Here is an 18,724-nt window from a genome sequence, read left to right as displayed (position 1 = left end):
AAAAAAAAAATTAAAACATACAACCTATCAAGACTGAGTCACAAATTTTAAAAATATGAACAGACCTATAACCAGTAAGTAGATTGAAGTAATAAAACTCCCAAAAAGAAAAGCGCAGCCCTGGGGAATTATATCAAACATATAAAGAATCAGTACCAATCTTCCTCAATTCTTCCAAAGAATTAAAGAAAGGAAACACTCTCAAACTCATATGAGGCCAAAATTACCTTGATTCCACAACCAAAGCCAGAAGAAAAGAAAACTAAAGACCAATATGTCAAGTGAATATTGATGCAAAAAAACTTTTAAAAATTTTAGTGAACAGAATTAAATAGCACATCAAAAGGAGTATACATCATGACCAAGTTGGATTTATATTTGGAATGCAAGGATAATTCAACATACAAAAATCAATCAGGTAATACATCACATTAATGAAAGACAGAAACCACATCATTATCTCAAATTATGAAGACAAAGCATTCAAAAAACTTCAGCAACATTTCCTTATTAAAAACACTCAACAAACTAGGAATAAAAGGACAATACTACCACATGATAGAGACCTCACATTAAATGCCCACAACTACCATTGTGTTTACTGGTGGAAGACAAAGCTATTCCTGAAAGTATAGGAGAAAGTCAAGGATGCCCACTCTTGCCACTTCTGTTCAACATAGTACTGGGCCAGAGCAATTAGACAAGAAAAAGGCATTCCAATTGGAAAGGAGGAAGTAAAATTATTTCTGTTTACAGATCATATGATTTTATATGTAGAACACCCTAAAAATGCCACCAAAAAACCTGTAAGAACTAATAAGTGATTTCAGCATTTTGATGCAACATTAACACACAAAAATCCATTGCAGCTCTGTACATTAACAATGACCAATATGGAAAGGAAATTAGGAAGAAAATCTCAAGCCAGGGGTGGCAGCTTACACTTGTAATCCCAACACATTGGGAGGCTGAGGCAGGAGGATCACTTGAGACCAGGATTTTGAGACCAGCCTGCCCAACATCGTGAAATTCTGTCTCTACTTAAAAAAATTAAAAAGAGAATTTTATTTATCATAGCATCAAAAAGAATACAATACTTAGAAGTAAACTTCACCAAGGAGGCAAACAACTAATACGCTAAAAACTACAAAACAATGTTACAAGAAACCAAAGAGTATACAAATAAATGGAAAGACATCTCCATGCATGTGGATTTGAAGATTTAATATTGTTAAAATGTCCATATTACCTAAAACAATTTCCAAATTCAATACAATCCCTATTGCAGGATTATTCCCAATAGCCAAGAGATCCAACCCAAATGTCCAGGGGGGATGAAAGGATAAAATGCGGTATATACATACAATGGAAGACTAAGAACCCCTCAGAAAGAAGGAAACCATGTCACATGCTAGAGCACGGATGAATCTTAGGAACATTATGCTACGTCAAATAAACCAGTCACAAAAGGACTTAATAAGCCAATCACTACTTTCCTTCATATGAAGTCTTTAAGGTAGTCAAAATCACAGAAACCTAAAGGAGTGGTTGCCAAGGACTGGGGTGGGAGTAGGGGTAAATTAGTTTTTAATACGTTTGGAATTTCAGTTGTGAAAGATGAAAAATTTCTAAAGATCTAAATTTCACAATGACTAGTTAATGGATTTTTTTTTTTTTTTTTTTTTTTTTTTTATATATAATGGTTTATTTTTTCAATTTTTGGAGACAGAGTCTTCCTCTGTCATGAGGCGCCAGGCTGGAGTGCAGTGGCGCAATCCTGGCTCACTGCAACCCCCACCTCCTGGGTTCAAGCAATTCTGCCTCAGTCTCCTGAGTAGCTGGGACTACAGGCACCTGCCACCATGCTCAGCTAATTTTTGTATTTTTTAGTAGAGACAGGGTTTCACCATGTTGGCCAGGATGGTCTTGATCTCTTGACCTGCCCACCTTGGCCACCCAAAGTTCTGGGATTACAGGCGTGAGCCACCGCGCCTGGCCAGTTAAGGGTTTCTTAAACGTGATATCAAAACCACAAGTAACAAAAGAAAAAATAAATAAATAGGACTTTAGTCAAAGTAAAATCTTTTGTGCTTCAAAGAGCATCATCAAGAAAGTAAAGGACCGGGCGTGGTGCCTCACGCATGTGGTCTCCGCACTTTGGGAGGCTGAGGTGGGTGGATCCCAAGGTCAGGAGATCAAGACCATCCTGGCCAACATGGTGAAACCCTGTCTCTACTAAAAAATACAAAAAATTAGCTGGGCGTGGTGGCATGCCTATAGTCCCAGCTACTCAGAAGGCTGAGGCAGGGGAGTCGCTTGAATCTGGGAGGCAGAGGTTACAGTGAGCCAAGATCACGCCACCACACTCCAGCCTGGTTACAGAGCAAGATTCCATCTGAAAAAAAAAGAAAAGAAAGAAAATAAAAAAAGTAAAAGACAACTCATAGAATAGGAGAATATTTCTGCAAATTGTGTCTTGTAAAGCATTTATAGCTGGAATACATAAAGAATTCTTATAACTCAATGACAAAACACAAACCAATTAAAAATGTTGAGTACACATTACTCCAGAGAAGATACACAAATGGAGAATAGGTACGTGAAAGAAGTTCAACATCAGGGAAACACAAACGCAAACTATGATGAGATGTAACCTCAGAACCACTAGGATGACCTGATTAAAAAGATTTGATAATAAATATTGGCTGGAATATGGAGAGAAGCTGGGACCTTCACACAGCTAGTGGGTATATAAAATGGTACATCTACACTGGAAACAGTCTGCACCTTCTGAAATAGTTAAACAGAGTTTCCATATGACCCATCAATTCTGTTCTTAGGTATATAGCCATGAGAAATGGAAACACATCCCCACAAAACCTTGTACACAAATGATCTTCACAATAGCCAAAAAGTAAAAACAACCCAAATGTTCTCAACTGATAAATGGGTAAATTTTAGTATATCCCTCAATGGAATATTATTCAGTAATAAAAAGATTTGATGTAATGATACTAAAAACATGGATGAACCTTGGAAATATTCTAAGTAAAGAGAAGACATGTGGAAGACACACATTGTATGTTTCATTCATACAAAAGTCCAGTGTATGTAAAACTATGTTGAAAGTGAATTAGTTACATAGGGCTAGGGAAGATGGAGGTAATGGCTAAAGTATGAGGAGTTTCCTTTTGAGATGATAAAAATCTTCTAAAGTTTATTGTAGTGATGGCTGCAAATTCTATCAATATGCTTAATACGACAGTTTCAAATTCTATGAAAAAACATGCTATGTGAATGTCTTATTAAAACTTTTAAAAATTCGCTGAAGCAAATGGTAGAATGTTAGCACGGGCCACATCTAATGGGTGGCTATATTATTCTCTATTTTTATGTGGTTGAAACATTCCTTTTTTTTTTTTTTTGAGACAGAGTCTTGGTCGTGTCACCCAAGCTGTAGTGCAGTGGCATGATCTCGGCTCACTGCAGCCTTCGCCTTCAAGGGTTCAAGCAATTCTCCTGCCTCAGCCACCCAAGTAGCTGGGATTACAGGTGCCACCATGCCTGGCTAATTTTTTGTGTTTTTAGTAGAGACAAGGTTTCATCATGTTGGCCAGGCTGGTCTCAAACTCCTGACCTCAGGTAATCTGCCTGCCTCAGCCTCCCAAAGTGCTGGGATTACAGGTGTGAGCCATCCTGCCAGGCCTAAAATTTACATTTTTCAAAAAAGTAAAAAGCAGTGGGTGTGACTGCAGAATGTCTTATGAATGGAGCATCTGTAGCACTGCATGTTGGCTCACACAGAAGCTCCCAGTCCTGAGCAATGCAGGGAAAAGCATGAGATGGGGTAGGAGTTGACATGGCCCAGCTGGCTCAGATGACACATGACGGTCCCAGTGGCATGACTTGGTTTGTGTGATGTGTGCTTTGGGGTTTTATTTTGGCACATTATGAAGGAGTGAAGCCTGTTTACAATCGGTTTCTATATATGCTAATGAAGGGCAAGAGGATGAAGCAATTGACTTTGACCATCCACTGACATTGATTAGGCGTCTTATGATCGTATCTTCACCTGTGAGATTTCTATGTTGTTTGTGTTTAATGTCAGAGAATATCTTTCAATCGCTCATACAGTTTATGCAAATACTGCATACGTGATAAACGTCCCTACAACATGATCTTTGGAATGAACTAAAACAAAGGAGATTCCGAGGAAGGACCGTGGCGTGAGAGGTGGAATTCATCCCTTGGCGGACTGAGATGAGGATGGAAAATGAACCATGGGTAAATACAGCCTTAGTCCGCATACATTTGCCTAAAATGGGCTCACAGGGCACAGGTGTGGAGACCACGCATGCTCAATGACATCATAACTCAGAATCAGTAACCCAGCGTACCAGCTCCCTCACAGAGATGTGCTAGGATTGGGTCCACTGCTGAGTGTCAGCGTCCAGTGATGGTCAGCAACTCTGACAGCCCTGGCCGGATATCAGCCGATTGGCCAGGAGGGGACAACCTGGCCCAGATCCCCCAAAGCAAGTGATTCTCACTAATACCACCCAGGGCACCTAGACCTGAAAGACATCATGGGATGTTGAAGGTAGAATCAAAGTGCAGCTAGAAAAGGGCAGCCACCTGGAGCAAGTCCATCCTGGCAGCTGTCAGAAAGCACAGCATGTTCACTTCCGGGGGGCCAGCCTTGCTCACATCAGATGGAGGTTCCCAGGAGGCCATGGCGTCTTCAGGGATCTTATCCAGCAGTGAAGGGAGGGGGCTCTAGAGGCAAACATGCCCAGGGCGCCCCAGCTGCACTGGCTCCCAGGGAGTGACCTGGGTGCATGAGCAGGGAGGCCAAGCTCACTGAGAGCCTCAGCAAACCCCCAGCACCTGCTGTGAGTGAGCTGCCTGGCTTCCCTGAGCATGGATGTGATGACGTCACAGGTGTTTGCACATTCCCTTTCACTGTGTCCCATAGCACTCCTGGTTCACGTGTGATACGCTGCACTTTGGGTGGAGTTGTGCTGACCGTCGTAAAGGGCTGAGCCCTTCTTCATTCTTTCCCATGGCTCTGATGCAGTTTTCACATACCAGTTAGTAAGGAAGTTCCTGAGATGATGGACCTTGTGCTAGTCACACAGGGCTGCTAAGGTGCAGTACAGACTTGGGGGATGGACCAGGCATGTATTAAGCAAAGAAATGTATTTGTCACAGTCTGGGGGCTGGAAGTCCAAGGTTAGGGTCCCAGTGTGCTGAGGTTCTGGTGAGGGCTCTCTTCCTGGCTTGCAGACGGCTGCCTTCTCACTGTGTCCTCGAGTCAGGGAGAGAGAGCTCTGTGGTCTCTGCTCCTTACCAGGGCCCTAATCCCAACATTAAGGCCCCACTCTCATGGTCTCCTCTACCCCTGAAGAACTCCCAAAGGCCCCATCTCCAAATACCATCATGTTGGCAGTTAGGGCTCCAGGAATTGTGGGGGACACACGTTCAGTATATCAGAGCCCCCCAGTCAGCCCCACTGTCCTCGTTTAGGGGCAGATTTTAGGCCTCAGGTGGGACACAGAGGTGGAGGAAGCACAGGTTCTGCCTCCTGGGAATGCTTCAGCCAAAACAAGGACAGGGACATGGGGCAAACAGCCAGTGGGGTAACCAGCAGGAGTCCCAAGGTGTCACTAAGCTGAGGTGTCACTTTCATCCTTAGATGAGGAAGTTGGCCGAGCACCCACACAAGCCAGAATACAGACCACGTTCCCTTCAAACACGGCTCACTTACCATTCCTCAACCCTGCAAAGGGGAGGTGCTACCTCGTCTCCTGAGGATGGCCCTGAAGGTAGAGGAGTCACTGGAGCTGCACACATCACCCACCAGTGACTCCTCACTCCACATTTTCCCTGATGGGCTGATGTGCACTGAGCTGGGGAAGCCCTGGAAGATAAACTCTTCTTCCCAAAGTCCACAGAGGGCAAGCCTCCAACACTGCTCACAGGAGCAGAAGGGATGGGGCAGAGGGGCATCTGTCCAGCTGACTGGTGTGTTCTGTGGGTGGATGGGGCCAGAGAGGACCCAAACATGGCTCCCTTTGTCACTAGACAGAGGGGCCAGACCACCGTGTACCGGACAGCTGTGCCCCACCAGCCTTTGCTGCTGGGCCAGCCCCCAGCACCATGACCACAGCTCTGCATACAGGGAGTGCTGGGACCAGTGCTCTGGCAGTCACCCTGGTCCTGAGCCAACAAGGGCCCTGGGGAGGAATCGGAACTCAGACGGTGAAGAAGGTGTTGGCCAGGAGGGAACCGGGGCGGGTGCCGGGTCCTGTCTATGCTGGGATCTGAGATTCTGAGAGGTGGGTTAGGGGTAAGGGGGTAGAGGTGGGCCACATGGGGTGAGGGGAGTTCAGCAGAGATGGGGAGGACAGGACAGTGTGGGAAAGAGCAGAGGGTCCTCCCCAGCCTCAGTCCGTCTCCTGTGCAGTCCTCATCCCACTCTTAGACTCCGGAAGTCTCCCTTCAGCCAACACCAGGCCCCCGACTCCCAGGGCACTTCCCAGACAGCCAGTGCCACATCCAGGCAGCCCCTGCTCTGCCCTTGAGGTCTGTGCCTGGCAGAAGGGCGGCTCACCCTCGGCCCCTCTCTGCCTGGGTCCCAGCTATCCCTGGCGCTGGGACCATCAGACACACCCACCCTGCGCCTGGCAGGCTGGCCATGCTTGTGCCTATTGGTGATGGTGGGTTGGGAGGGAACTGTTTCAGATACCAATGTAAATCTGTCTGCATCAATTCCACACAAGAGTTCAGTCATCATATGGGAAGGGAATCAGCTGTGGGGGGCTCCATGCAGGACCCCCAGGGCCCCTGAGGCCAGTCCCTGTGGCCACAGCAAGGAGCATCTGCTTCCGCCAGCTGGACAAGACTCTGTCCTGCCCAGAAACCGGCAGAGGGACTTCCCCTGCTCCCCACCTATTGTCGTATCCCAAACACACCCATGTGGATGGACACCTCGACATCTCCCCTCAGCCCAAGGCCCGAGCTCTTCCTGATGAGGGTTAAGCAGGAGCGGCCGCCTCTCCCTGTGTCCATGTTGCAGGCAGCTGCCTTCTCCTCAGCTCCCACCGGGCAGAACAAGAGCCAGCCAGCTCTCTCCATCCCAGGATTTCCCAGGGATGCTGATAACTGAAGCAGGTGGGGCTTTGTGAGTGGTTGGTGGGAGGGATCAGGGCTTCCTGAGCATCCGTCAGTCCCTGAAGCATCTGAAGGGGCAGCCTACACCTGGAGGAACAAGTGGGGCTGGCCCCCGTGGGTCCCCAGTGCCTGGCATCTCCCGGTCCCTCTGCTTTCCCTCACAGACCCCCTCCACTGAGCAGCACAGCCCTGAGGACAGAGGCAGCAACCCGGAGAGCATTTCCAACACAACGATATTTATTCATATTTACATATGAGACCCCCAAGGTGTTGCTCCTCACCTCCTACCCCCAGGCCCTCCCTTCCTGTTCAGCCACCATCTCCCTCCCCCACCCTCCAAAGCTAAGGCCCAACAAGATCAGCACTGGGGTGAAGGTTTTGTCTGCTTTGGGGCATTGGATGTCAGAGCCCCACCCTCAGGGATTGGCACCAGAGAGCCTGCCCTGTCCCCCTACTGGCTACAAGCCCACTACTTCTTCCTGGAGACCAAAGGGGTCACCCTTTCTCTTTTGGGACTGTGAGGGGCCACCCAGTCCCCAAGCCAGGGATTGCGCCCCAGAGACTCTGAGCCCAGGCCCTAGGTGGGGTGTCTGTTCACCAGGGGATGGACCTCTGAAGAGAGCTCGCTTCTTGGACTTGGTGGCAGGAGCAGATGCTGGGCTGAGGCCTCCTCTCTGAGCAGAGGGAGACTGAGGAGCTCCCTGGGGTCCCTGTCCTTCTGGGCTGAGAAGGCCTGAGGCAGGGACAGGGCTCTGGGGCAGCCTCCAGGGCAGCAGCATGTGCTGGGAACCCAAGAGGAAGGCCAGGCTGGGGAGCTCCTCCTCCTCCTCACTTGACCCCTGAGCCAGCCCACGTGACTCCCTGACAGGACACCCTCCAGGGAGACCCAAGGTGTCCTTGGTCCCCAGACCAGGGCAGGTGGGTCTGTGGTCCTGGGGAGGACAGTTTGGCCGGGCAGCCCTCAGCCTGCGGGAATCCAAGCTCTCCAAAAGCATAACAGGGTTTTTGGACCTGGCCATGCCAGTGCATGCTCTGCCTCGTCCCTGAGGGTCCTGGGCAGCCGTCTGGGGTGGGCAGGATTCCACGCTGACCCTTTGCTGGGGTTCAGGGACATCTCTCTCTGTTCCTTGGCCTGCTGCAGACTTAGAAAGACTTGGGTACAACCGGGCGGTGCCATGACTAGGGTCTGCCCTCGCACACCGTTCCTGCAAGGATAGGCGGCGCTTCTCCGCTACCTGCGGGAGGAAAGGGGGCACTGACTGACGCTGCCCCAAGTGTGAGCAGGGCCCAGGGTGGCAGAGACCAGGGCACTTGGGCGGCAGGCAGGGAAGCCTGAGGCAGCTGGGCTTCCTGTCAAAGAGAGGTTGTGGCTCTGCCGGGCATCCCGCTGGGCCTCACTGCAGTTTGCATCCTGACTCCCCTCCTGGCTTCTCTCCATCCTGCTCCATCTGAACCTGCACCTCCCCACCTCGGAGTGGCTCCCCAAGAAGCCGAGCATCCCCGCAGAGTGGGGTAGACAATCAGGTGGGGCTTGTGTCCCAGGTCCCTCCTGCCCCCGGGGTACCTGGGTTCTCCTCCCTCCCTGCTCTACCTGGGCAAGGGTGAGTCCCTCCTCCTGCTCCAGCTCCTGGCTTAGGGCCAAGAAATCCATCTGTGGATCTGGGGAAAGCAATTCTTCCAGGAATCGGGGGTGAATGACGGCCTCCACCTGGAAACAGGAGGAAGACAGCGTGAGGTTCCTGGGCAGGGAGTAACCTGGAGGAGATGCAGAAAGCAGCGAGTGCCCCGTCCCCACCCTTCTGGAGCTGTGTCTTATCATGGTGACCACCAGCTCCGCACACAGACCACAGACCTAGTAGCATCCACACATGCAGACAGAGACACACAAACCACACACAGACCCACATACGACACAGGAAAATAGACACAAGTAACACACACACGCCACATTCATAGCCACACAGACACACAAAAACACACAGTAAAAAATTACAGGCACAAACACACAGCACAGCTTAATTCCAAGGACCTGCGAGTGCCACCCCCTGGAATTCTGCAGACCCCAGCACTTCAGGCCAGCCCACCTTGGTGACGAAGTCTTTCTGGGAACACAGCTTGTCAACATAGCTCAGGAGGCCTGGGTCTAGAAGCATCCCGTCCTCTTCCTGCTCCACTTCGCCTTCTTCCCACTGTGCCTTGAGCTCCCCCATGGCCCCATCGGGAGGCCCCAGCAGCTCCTCCATGATGTCCACATACTCCTGCACCACTTCAGGGGGGATCTCCTCCGGGGCCTTGGTCTCCGCTGGCTTCTGGGGCCTGGGTGGTGGCAGGCAGGCAGGCGGGGCCTTGGGGCCGGCCTTGCTGGGAAGGTACACTGAGGCAGGGAGGGAGGAGGACGGGTGTGGTGAGGGCTGCTCCTCCTGCCTGCACCACACGGGAGGGCAGGGCTCAGGGACGTGAAGTGGGTCCCAGCTGGGTCAGGACCACCTGAACCACAGTGCCCCAGAGGAGATGCCGCAGGAGGGGCGCATGTGAGACATCATCCTTTGGGAGGAAGTTTGGAGCCACAGATATGCCGTGTACTCTACCTGCTCATCCCTGCTTTCTGGGCGGATTGTATGTTGAGTTTCGGACAGGCGAGGGGAGAGTAGCTAGGAAACCTCACCAGGTCAGTACCCTCCTTCATGACCACAGGCCGCCCACGAAGTGGGTGTTGACCTTGTCAGTACCCAACATATGCCCTTGGGAGCTGTCCTGTTGGAGGAGCACATCCCTCTCTTGAAGGGAAGCATGGGGTGTGGGGACAGTGGCCTCCCTTGGCCCCTCTGGGCTTTGCTGTGGCTCCTGTGGGAATGTGGGAAGCCGTACCTGGCTGCTTGACCACCTCAGGGGCTGATGGTCTTCGAGGCTCAAGCCTCGGCAGTGCTGGAGGAGGCAGGCACTGGGGCCCCTTCATCCACTGCGACTTCTGAATCTGCATCTCCTCCTCAGCCTCAAACTCCAGGAACCTGGGGTGAAGAAGGTGCAGGCCGTGCTGAGAGGGTCCAGGCCCCCTGCCCCAGGACCAGGCAGCAGCCGATGGCAGGAATGGGAAGGAGTGCCTCGGGCAGGTTGTCCAGGCCCTCCCTGGGGCCGGTCCCCCAGTCCCAGAGGGAGCTGCTCCCAGAGTTCTGGGCTCTCCCTCCCTCACCAGGCCCCTGCAGAGCCCATGGCATCAACAGGGCTTCCTGACTCAAATCAGGGCCACGAGGCCCAGGAGGGCACCAGGGGGACCCCTCCTCCAGGCTTCAGCTGGCCAGGGGTGGGGTTTATGGCAGAAGGGGTCAGGGATGTTGCCCAGATGCTGGAGTCCTGAGGTTGGGACTGTGGGTCCCTGTAGGATAACCCAGGATGACGAGGCCTGAGAGACCCCTGGTCAGGAGGAAGCAAAAGCTGGGCCCAAAAGACAGGGCCCGTTTCCCCTGAGGTTGCTGGTCTGTCTTAACAGAGGGGACTGCCCAGGAGCAAAGGTAGGCAGGCCAGAGATGGGTCTCATGGTGTCCTGGATGCAGGTCTCCCCTGACCCAAGGCAGGTTTCTCCAATCCTGGCCAGGCCGGGATGGGTGAAAACCGACTTCTGTCCACTGCTGTGAGGAGAGTGCACCCCGCTCTGTCTATAGTCGCCAGCGCCCCTTCTCCCCATCCTCACAGCTGGTGGTGACCACCTTTGGGCTGGGATGCTGGCTGCTCCCTCCATGACCCCCAGTGTCAGGCAGGGATTGGCCGCAGGCCAGGCATGGCGTGGCTTCCCTCCAGGGCCGGTTAGAGACCCCAGAGCACTCTAGGAGGGAGGAACAGCTTCCTGAGGGAGCCAGGGGCCCAGGAGGGCCTGTCTGTCCACACCCTCCTCATGCTCCACGCTGAGAAGCCACCATGGCCACCAGGCCTGTGTCACTCTCCCTCACCCTGCCATGTGGGCTCTGCCCCTGCACCCCAGACTCACTTTCCCGCCATCTCATAGTAGATCATCCGGTCAAAGTTGCTTGTGTGCTGCCATTCCTGCACTGCCCGCCACAGTCCCTCCTCCAGGGTCATGCGGGGCTTCCACCGGGCCAGGGATCGGAGAACTGGGCTGTAAGGCGGTGCAGTCAGTCCCAGTCCACAAGCCCACCCTCCATCCCAAGCCCATCTGGTGCCAACAGCCGGCCCTTGTCCTCCCCACACCTGTCCTGCCATCTGTCCCTGTGCAGTTTTCTCCCATGTGGGCTCCTCAGCCTCCAGGACATGGCCCCAAGATCAAACATCAACACAGGCCAACGGGTGGCCTCTATGACTGCTCCTCGAGTCCTCAATGTTACAGTGTTGACAAGTGAACTCAGTACTTTGGGTGGAATGTGTGTGTCCCCAGCATTCCTGTGCTGAAGCCCTCAGCCCCAGTGTATCCATTCTTGGAGTCAGTCAGGATTAGAGCAGGTCATGACGGTGGATTCCCGTCATGGCATCTGAGCCCTGATAAGGGCAGGACGAGACACCAGGGCTCTCCCTCTCAGCCGAAAGAGGACACAGCCAGAGGCAGCCCTCTCCAGCCAGGACACCAATCTGCTGTCGCCTTGATCTGGGACCTCTATCCTCTGGAACTGGGAGATGTGACTGTGTCCTGATAAAGCACCCAGTCTATAGGATTTGTTATGGCGGAGTTGAGCTGACTGAGACAGCGCGCACACAGAATGTCCGGGGAGCGAGGGTTAATGTGCAGGTTCCAGGGCCACAGGACTGCGCATTTAACCAGCTTCCTGGGGACTCGGGAGCAAGGCAGCCCCTGGGGACGCAGCCTCAGGGTCCTGGAGAGGAGAGCAAACCAGAACCAAGCAGAGTGGCATCCAAGCCCACTGCATGCAGAGCCTGTGAGCCTGGGGCAGCTCCACTCCGAGAATCAGGGTCCCCAGTGCATGGGGACTCAGCTCCAAGCCAGGATGCAGGGGCGGCAAGATTTTTGGGAACAACGATGGGGCCTCTTTACACCTACACCCTGGGCAGGGGACTTGCCTAGGGAGTGGCCAGTGTGTTGCCTGGTGGATGCGCTCAAGCTCCCGTGGAGTACGGGTTTGCTCATCAGTGGGGGACACAGGGTCACAGAGGCACCGCAGGATGGAGAGAGGCAGGACTGGGACTGAATCCACAAACTCTCCCAGATGCTGGCATTGCTGCCTCAGTCACCACAGTCCACGACCCCGGGCTGCTGGGCTCGTGGTGCACTCAGAGCCATCACTGGAGCCTGTGGCTTTGGGGAGCACTGTGCAAGATGGCCTAGTCTTGATAATGATAGCAATAGGGACAGTAATCATAACTGCTGTCATGTCATGTGTCACAGCATGTGCCGGACACTGCTATATGTGTCATAAGTGAGCTCAAGTCACCTCTTCACCATCCTCTGAATGAAGCATCGTCGTCCCTTTTTCTAGAAGGGATCAAGGGCGAAGCTGCAAATACCTGCCCAGCATGGACCCTAGTTTGGGGCCTGAGACCATCTCCTGTGCAGGCTCCACCACCGCTGTGCCAGCTGGACCTTGGCAGAGCAGTGGGCATGTGCCAGGTTCCTGCAGCTCCCTCCCACAGCCCATGTGCTGTTCCCCTGGCCTTCGCCGCTCAGGTCAAGGGGAGGCACTGGGGCGCACTCAAGTCCTAAACCCAACCTGTGGCTCATGTCGGACCGGGAACCCTCTCTAACCTGGGTCTTCTGTAAACACTGTCATGAAAATGACTGGAAGTAAGGATTGGCTGCACTCACAGGACAGTGAGGGGCAGGTGACATGAGGCCCCTGAGAGTCTGACCTGAGCGGCAGCCAGATTAATGTTGCTGAAAATGTGCCCTTTGATAGTGCAACCCATTGCTTTCAAGAACGCCCTGCAAGCTCTCCTGAACAGCGTGACCTCCCATCCATCGAGCAGCCTCTTTACGGGTGAGCTGCAGGACTAGCTCCGGTGCCCCGAGGACACTCACATGAAGAAGCAGGAAAGCGCTTCCGTGTCCGGACTCTGGGGAAGGTGCCTCCGGGCCAGGGGCTTGTAGTGCTGCCAGAGTCGGAAGTTCTCATACACGCTCTTGGGGTTGCAGGAGTCGTCCGTGGGGGCCTTGGCCTGGGAGGGAGCCTGGCTGCCCTCTCCATGAGCCCCTTGTTGCCATGGACCAGCGTTCCCTGGGGCCACGATGGGGGCTGGCTGGGGAGCCAGTGGTGCTAGAGGAGGAAGGCCGTGGGACCAGCGTCCCTTACAGGCCTGAGTGCCCCTAACAACCTGGGCAGCCATAGCGGGCACCACAGGGGCAGCTGCCAGGGGTTGGGGAGGTGGACAGGCCACGCCCCTGCAGATGGCGCCTGGCGCCTGCCAGACGAGGGGGGCCTGAGTTAGGACCAAGGTCTGTGCCTGAGGGGCCTTCACAGGCCCCACTTCTGTCGTCATCTGGACAAGGATGTTGGAAGCTCCAGCCCAATTCAGGGCACGGCCATCCTGTCCTGCCACCAGAGGGGTCCTGGGGAAGGCAGACAGCACTGGAGGGCCGCCTGGAAGAACTGCTGCAGTCCTGAGGGGCGGCCCGTGTGCTGGGCCGGGAGCAGGTGTGGCAAAGGGCAGAGCCGTGAACACTGGCATGGAGGCGCCAGCGTTCTCTGTCACGTCCAGTCCCAGCACTGGGTATGCTGTGGAGACAAAGGAAAGAGGTGAATGAGCTGAGGTCTCCAGGTCTGCAGTAGTCACTGGGAATCAGAGGGGTGTCCTACAGCTGACGGAGTGTGACAGGGAAACTCTGCAGCTTGCAAGTGTCCCTGAGTGTGCATTGGATGCTCTGTTCCTCCACGGGAGGGTCGCCTCACTAGAGAGCCTGGCCACGGCTCCACTAGACTCCCTGACGCCTGTCTGCCAGGAAGCAACAGCCAAGCCTTCGCTGCCTCTGAGGGTCTCCCTCGGGCGTCCCTGGCAGACCCTGCCAGCCTTACAGGCATCTCCCAAGTCATGGGTCAGGGATGAATCTCTCGCCGGCTTGGTGTCCCTCAGCATGCTCAGCAGCAGGTGAGGGGCCTCCCCTAGGGCAGTGCTCTGCACTCAGAAGGCCTCCAGGAAGCCAGAAGATTCCTAATATTATGGTCCCATTTCCTCTTCAGTCTTCCTTTTCCTTAAGCTCTCGTACACCCCTTTCTTTCCTAGCTCAGCACAACAAAAGAAAACCACTGAATAGACTGGGCGTGGTGGTTCACGCCTGTGATGCCAGCACTTTGGGAGGCCTAGGCGGGCAGGTAACCTGAGGTCAGGAGTTCAAGACCAGCTTGGTCAACGTGCTGAAAGCATGTCTCTACTAAAATACAAAACTCAGCTCAGTGTCGTGGCGCATGCCTGTAATCCCAGCTACTCAGGAGGCTGAGGCAGGACTATTGCTTAAACCCAGGAGGCAGAGACAGCAGTGAGCCAAGATTGCACCACTGCATTCTGGCCCAGGTGGCAGAGCAAGACTCTGCTAAAAAAAAAAAAAAGAAAAAAAGAAAGAAGGGTGGAAAGAAGGAAGGAAGAAGGAAGGAAAGTAGAAAAGAAGGAAGGAAATCATTGGAAAGAAATCTCTCCCAAGCCAGCACCCTGTGAACCCTGAAGATAACCCATAAGCGTCACGCCCAGTGTGCAAGTGATTGTCCTGGCACCATGCCCAGCAAGTGCTAAACAAGGGTCGGAGTCAGGCCACACTTTCCTCAGTGCTCGGTGGTCCTGGCTGCCACTCAGGAAGCTCTGTTCCCAGGGAGCAGGTCTGAGAAGCAGTGGTGGAGTTCCCTGAGGTACTGCCATTGCTCAGCCAGCAACAGCGGCACACGATTAGAGCACAGCCAGCCAGCGGTGAGCAGTGGGGCTGTCAGGGGAGGTGTCTGGGGATTTTCACAGCTGCTGGTCATGTTACAGTAGGTCGTGGGACAGCGAGCCCATCTCTGGTCCTTTTCCTTTGAGCTCCCAGTAACTGAATATAGTGACCAACCAAGAATCAGAGGTTCTTGGGCCACAGGCTAGGTGGGCAAAGTTGTCTGGAGCTCATCACTGTTCATTAGGACCTCATGCAGTCTCCAGTCAAGGGGGATAGGGATACAGCACGTGCACCTCATCAGTCAGGACACACACCCTAACTTGAATAATAATAATAAGAGGACCATCTTCCTATWTGTGYGCTACTCTCCTTCCTCTACTGAAAAGGAAACCATCTTTCCAGACCMTTCCAMTGAGAAMCMGCAAGAGTCCACACCTGTCCCCTGTTCAYGAGGTAGTRGACATGGAATAGAARCAAATCCTTCATCTCCACAGTAAYACAAAGTGCAGAGGACAGGCCATGAGCTAGYAGACAAGAGGAAGTGGGTCTGAAGACCTGAGCTTCCRCAAAASRACGAACAATTCAGAACAACCTGGGAAGCCCAGGCCGTGTTGCCTGAACTTCCCCAACTGCCCCCACCCCTGTTAAATCAGAGCCAACAGCCACCTGAACTGACAGAGAAGCCACCTCTGGGGAGGGAGCTGAGAGGCTGTGGCAGTTGCAGTACCCCCAGCCTCGCCCACCCAGAGGCTGTCACTGCAGGCTCTGTCACAGACAACCCACCCAACAGTTTTCTGGCTGAGACCCCTTCTCCCCACTCCTCCCTAACATCTAGAAAAGTCCAGTCCAAATCCCTCTGAACACTATGGAAGGACACCTTCCAGGAGCCTGAAGACACAAAACAGGGCTCAGACTTGCCTGTCATCCTCTCTGGGCCGCCAGCACAACTCGATCCCACCACTCCCTACAAACACGGTGACGTGACCTGTCCCCCTTTAGAAAGCATCAATACATCCACTCCATCCTTTCCCCTACACGGTGTATTCCCCAGGCATCTTGGTCCACCTCTAAGGAGCCATCCTCCCTAACCACAGACTCAGGGTGCCATGGCCCTCCCCAGGTGTGATGTCTTTGGGGACATCCAGTGCTCCCTCCCTCCCTCAACATCAGCCCTATTAACTGTCCCCTGGGGCAGTGTGAAATTTGAATTCCCAAGGATTTGAAATATGGCAGAGACTTGGATAATGCCCCTGTCCCTACAGACTCGCCTCCATTTGAAGCCATCCCCTCAGGCTGGCTGCTGATCACCGCTGTCTGACAGTTTCCACATGAGAAAAGCCAAGGGCAGGGCCCAGAGAGTCACCTGCCTCAACAGATTCTCCTGAGTTCAGGTAGATCAGGGAAAATTTGAAAGTAAATAAGTTTAGAACATAGGACCCCAGACATTCTGCAGAGGGGGAGGGGCGCTGCAGCAGGTACTGGTAGGGGTGGGGGACATTCTGTGAAGGGCTCCAGCCAATAGGCAAGAACTGAGGTTCCCTTCCAGCTGGACGGCAGAAACACAGATGATGTGTGATTTTATCCTGAATGCAGTGCTTGTCATTTAGTACACGTCCAGCTCTGTCAGATACTCATACCAATACTATTTCCTTCTACGTCTCCAATAAGCATACTGGCCCATATACAATAGGTGGCTCAAGAAATGTTTGTTGAATGAATAAATAAATGAGTGAGTGTGGGAAAGATGAGATCTATCCTTCCCTTTATTTTCCTTTTGTGGAACCAAAACATCCCTAATAAAAGTGACAGCAGCCACCCAGGGCATATGACAGCACTGGGAAGGACACAAAGCAAAAGGACCAATGAAAAAGACAGGAAGGACAACACCGTGATGTCCTTATGCCTGGTGCTAGCAACGTGTGTGTCTTCCTGTTTTCCACTCAAGAGGTGCAGAAAAATGACAGCCCTAGAGATCTATCAGGCTGTGACCTATGGGAGTTGGGATGAGAGATGGGACGCTAGGTAAGAGCACATTCACTGAGTCAGCAACATACGTGGTGCTGGGTGTACTGGAGATGCCAAGCACAATGGGCCAGTGGCACAAGCAGAGAAGGTGATGCTTCTAGAATACACCACGTGACCACCATCTAGCTGCATATGGACTTTGTCACTTTCCTTCACTCATAACAAATAGCCTCACTAACAATGAAAGAAAGTGAGCACCCTCATTCCACTGAATGTGTAGACTAGCACAGTCCTTTGAGTAGGCAACTAAGCACTGCGCACCAAAAGATCTGCGGTCTTTAATGTGACAAGCCTAGTACTGGGAATCACTTATAGTCACAAATGCAAAGACTTAACAGGGATGTTCTCAGCAGCACTTTTTTTTTGACAATTAAAGCTGATTTTTAAAAACCTAAAGGCATAGCAATAGGACTTGTGAGACACATTCAGCTGTACCAGTTGAATATGGGGAGGCTCTTAAAGCTGAGGTTTTTCAAAGACTGTCTGGCATTCTTCCTACAAACATATTTGAGAGCCTCCTGCATGGCACTGGGAAAAGCTCACCATATAATGCTAAGTCAGAAAGAATGCAAAGTCTCTATACAGCAAATACACACACACACACACGCACGCACGCACACACACACACACATAGACACGGAGCTTATATACAGATCTAAAGTTTCTATACAGCAAATACACACACACACAGAGACATGGAGCTTACATACAGGTCTTCATTCAAGATAGGTAGAAACTACAATATCCAGGCATTAGTAGCTAGGTGGATGGAAATTAGGTGGTAACCCTCCTAACAAACTTTTCCAGGCTTTATCAGGGCTGTCTTTGTGGACTGAAGCTAGTATGCCACCCATGCCTGACTCATCACTCCAGTGAGCCTCAGTTTCTTTATCTGTCACATGAGGAGGTTGGATTATATTATTATTGCTAAGGCTTCTAAAAATATGCAAGGTGGGCCCTATCTCAGTCACCTTTCACCATTATCAGACCTTCCTGCTGTGGCCCTGTTTAGAAAGGCCTAGTGGGGGTTAACAAGAGACCCTGAGATCAGCAGAGGAGAAAGGGAGAGTTTTACTTTCCATAAAAAACATTCACAGACCTGGGAGGCACAGCCTTCAGTACAAATGAAAGTGTCCTCCTCAAAGAACAAAGGGAGGGTCTGGCTTAAATAAGAACATTTCTAGCCCATAGTCTTAGTGCATTTATGCTAATGAAGGATTAAAACTTCTTCAGTTCTGATTGGTAAAATAATCCAGCCCTGATTGGGAGCGTTTAAAGCCCAAAACCAAAAGTCTTTGTCAGCTGTTCATTTTGGGGGGGTGGGGGTGGAATGGGGGACAGAGTGGGGTAGGTTGCGAGGAGTAGTTTATCCTGGCTGTGGTTACTAAAACTTTTCTGGCTCAGAGCTGTAAAGCAGGATGTTTGTCAAGAGCTGCTTGTTGAGAAACCAAGGTGTACTCTTTCTCATCCTGCTATGGCCACCGGGTTCTGCTTTTAAATGTAGAGCTCTGGCTGGGCGCAGTGGCTCATGCCTGTGATGTCAGCACTTTGGAAGGTCGAGCTGGGCAGATCACTTGAGGTCAGGAGTTTGAGACCAGTGTGGCCAACATGGTGAAACCCTATCTCTACTGAAAATGAAAACATTAGCCGAGCGTGATGGCACACGCCTATAATCCTAACTACTCAGGAGACTGAGGCACGAGAATCACT

At 52.2% G+C, this 18,724-nt stretch overlaps 2 protein-coding genes and 1 pseudogene across 3 annotated transcripts in view; 2 read left to right on the top strand and 1 right to left on the bottom strand.

Annotated features, from left to right (window-relative positions):
- LOC108294680 (isoleucine--tRNA ligase, cytoplasmic-like) overlaps positions 1-7,041 on the top strand; it is a 43,589-nt gene extending 36,548 nt beyond the window's left edge. Inside the window, 1 exon segment of the mRNA XM_037734261.1 lies at positions 6,833-7,041. Coding sequence (XP_037590189.1) covers positions 6,833-7,041 — 209 coding nt within the window.
- Positions 1-18,724, top strand: part of LOC108294688 (zinc finger protein 679-like) — a 194,906-nt gene that overhangs the window by 67,096 nt on the left and 109,086 nt on the right. The window lies entirely within an intron of this gene.
- LOC108294679 lies at positions 7,285-16,435 on the bottom strand (annotated as a pseudogene).

This window comes from Cebus imitator, unplaced genomic scaffold, assembly GCF_001604975.1.
Source record: "Cebus imitator isolate Cc_AM_T3 unplaced genomic scaffold, Cebus_imitator-1.0 Scaffold598, whole genome shotgun sequence".
NCBI lineage: Eukaryota > Metazoa > Chordata > Mammalia > Primates > Cebidae > Cebus > Cebus imitator.
The sequence above is the reverse complement of the archived record's forward strand: the minus strand, read 5'-3'. Positions and strand labels throughout refer to the sequence as shown.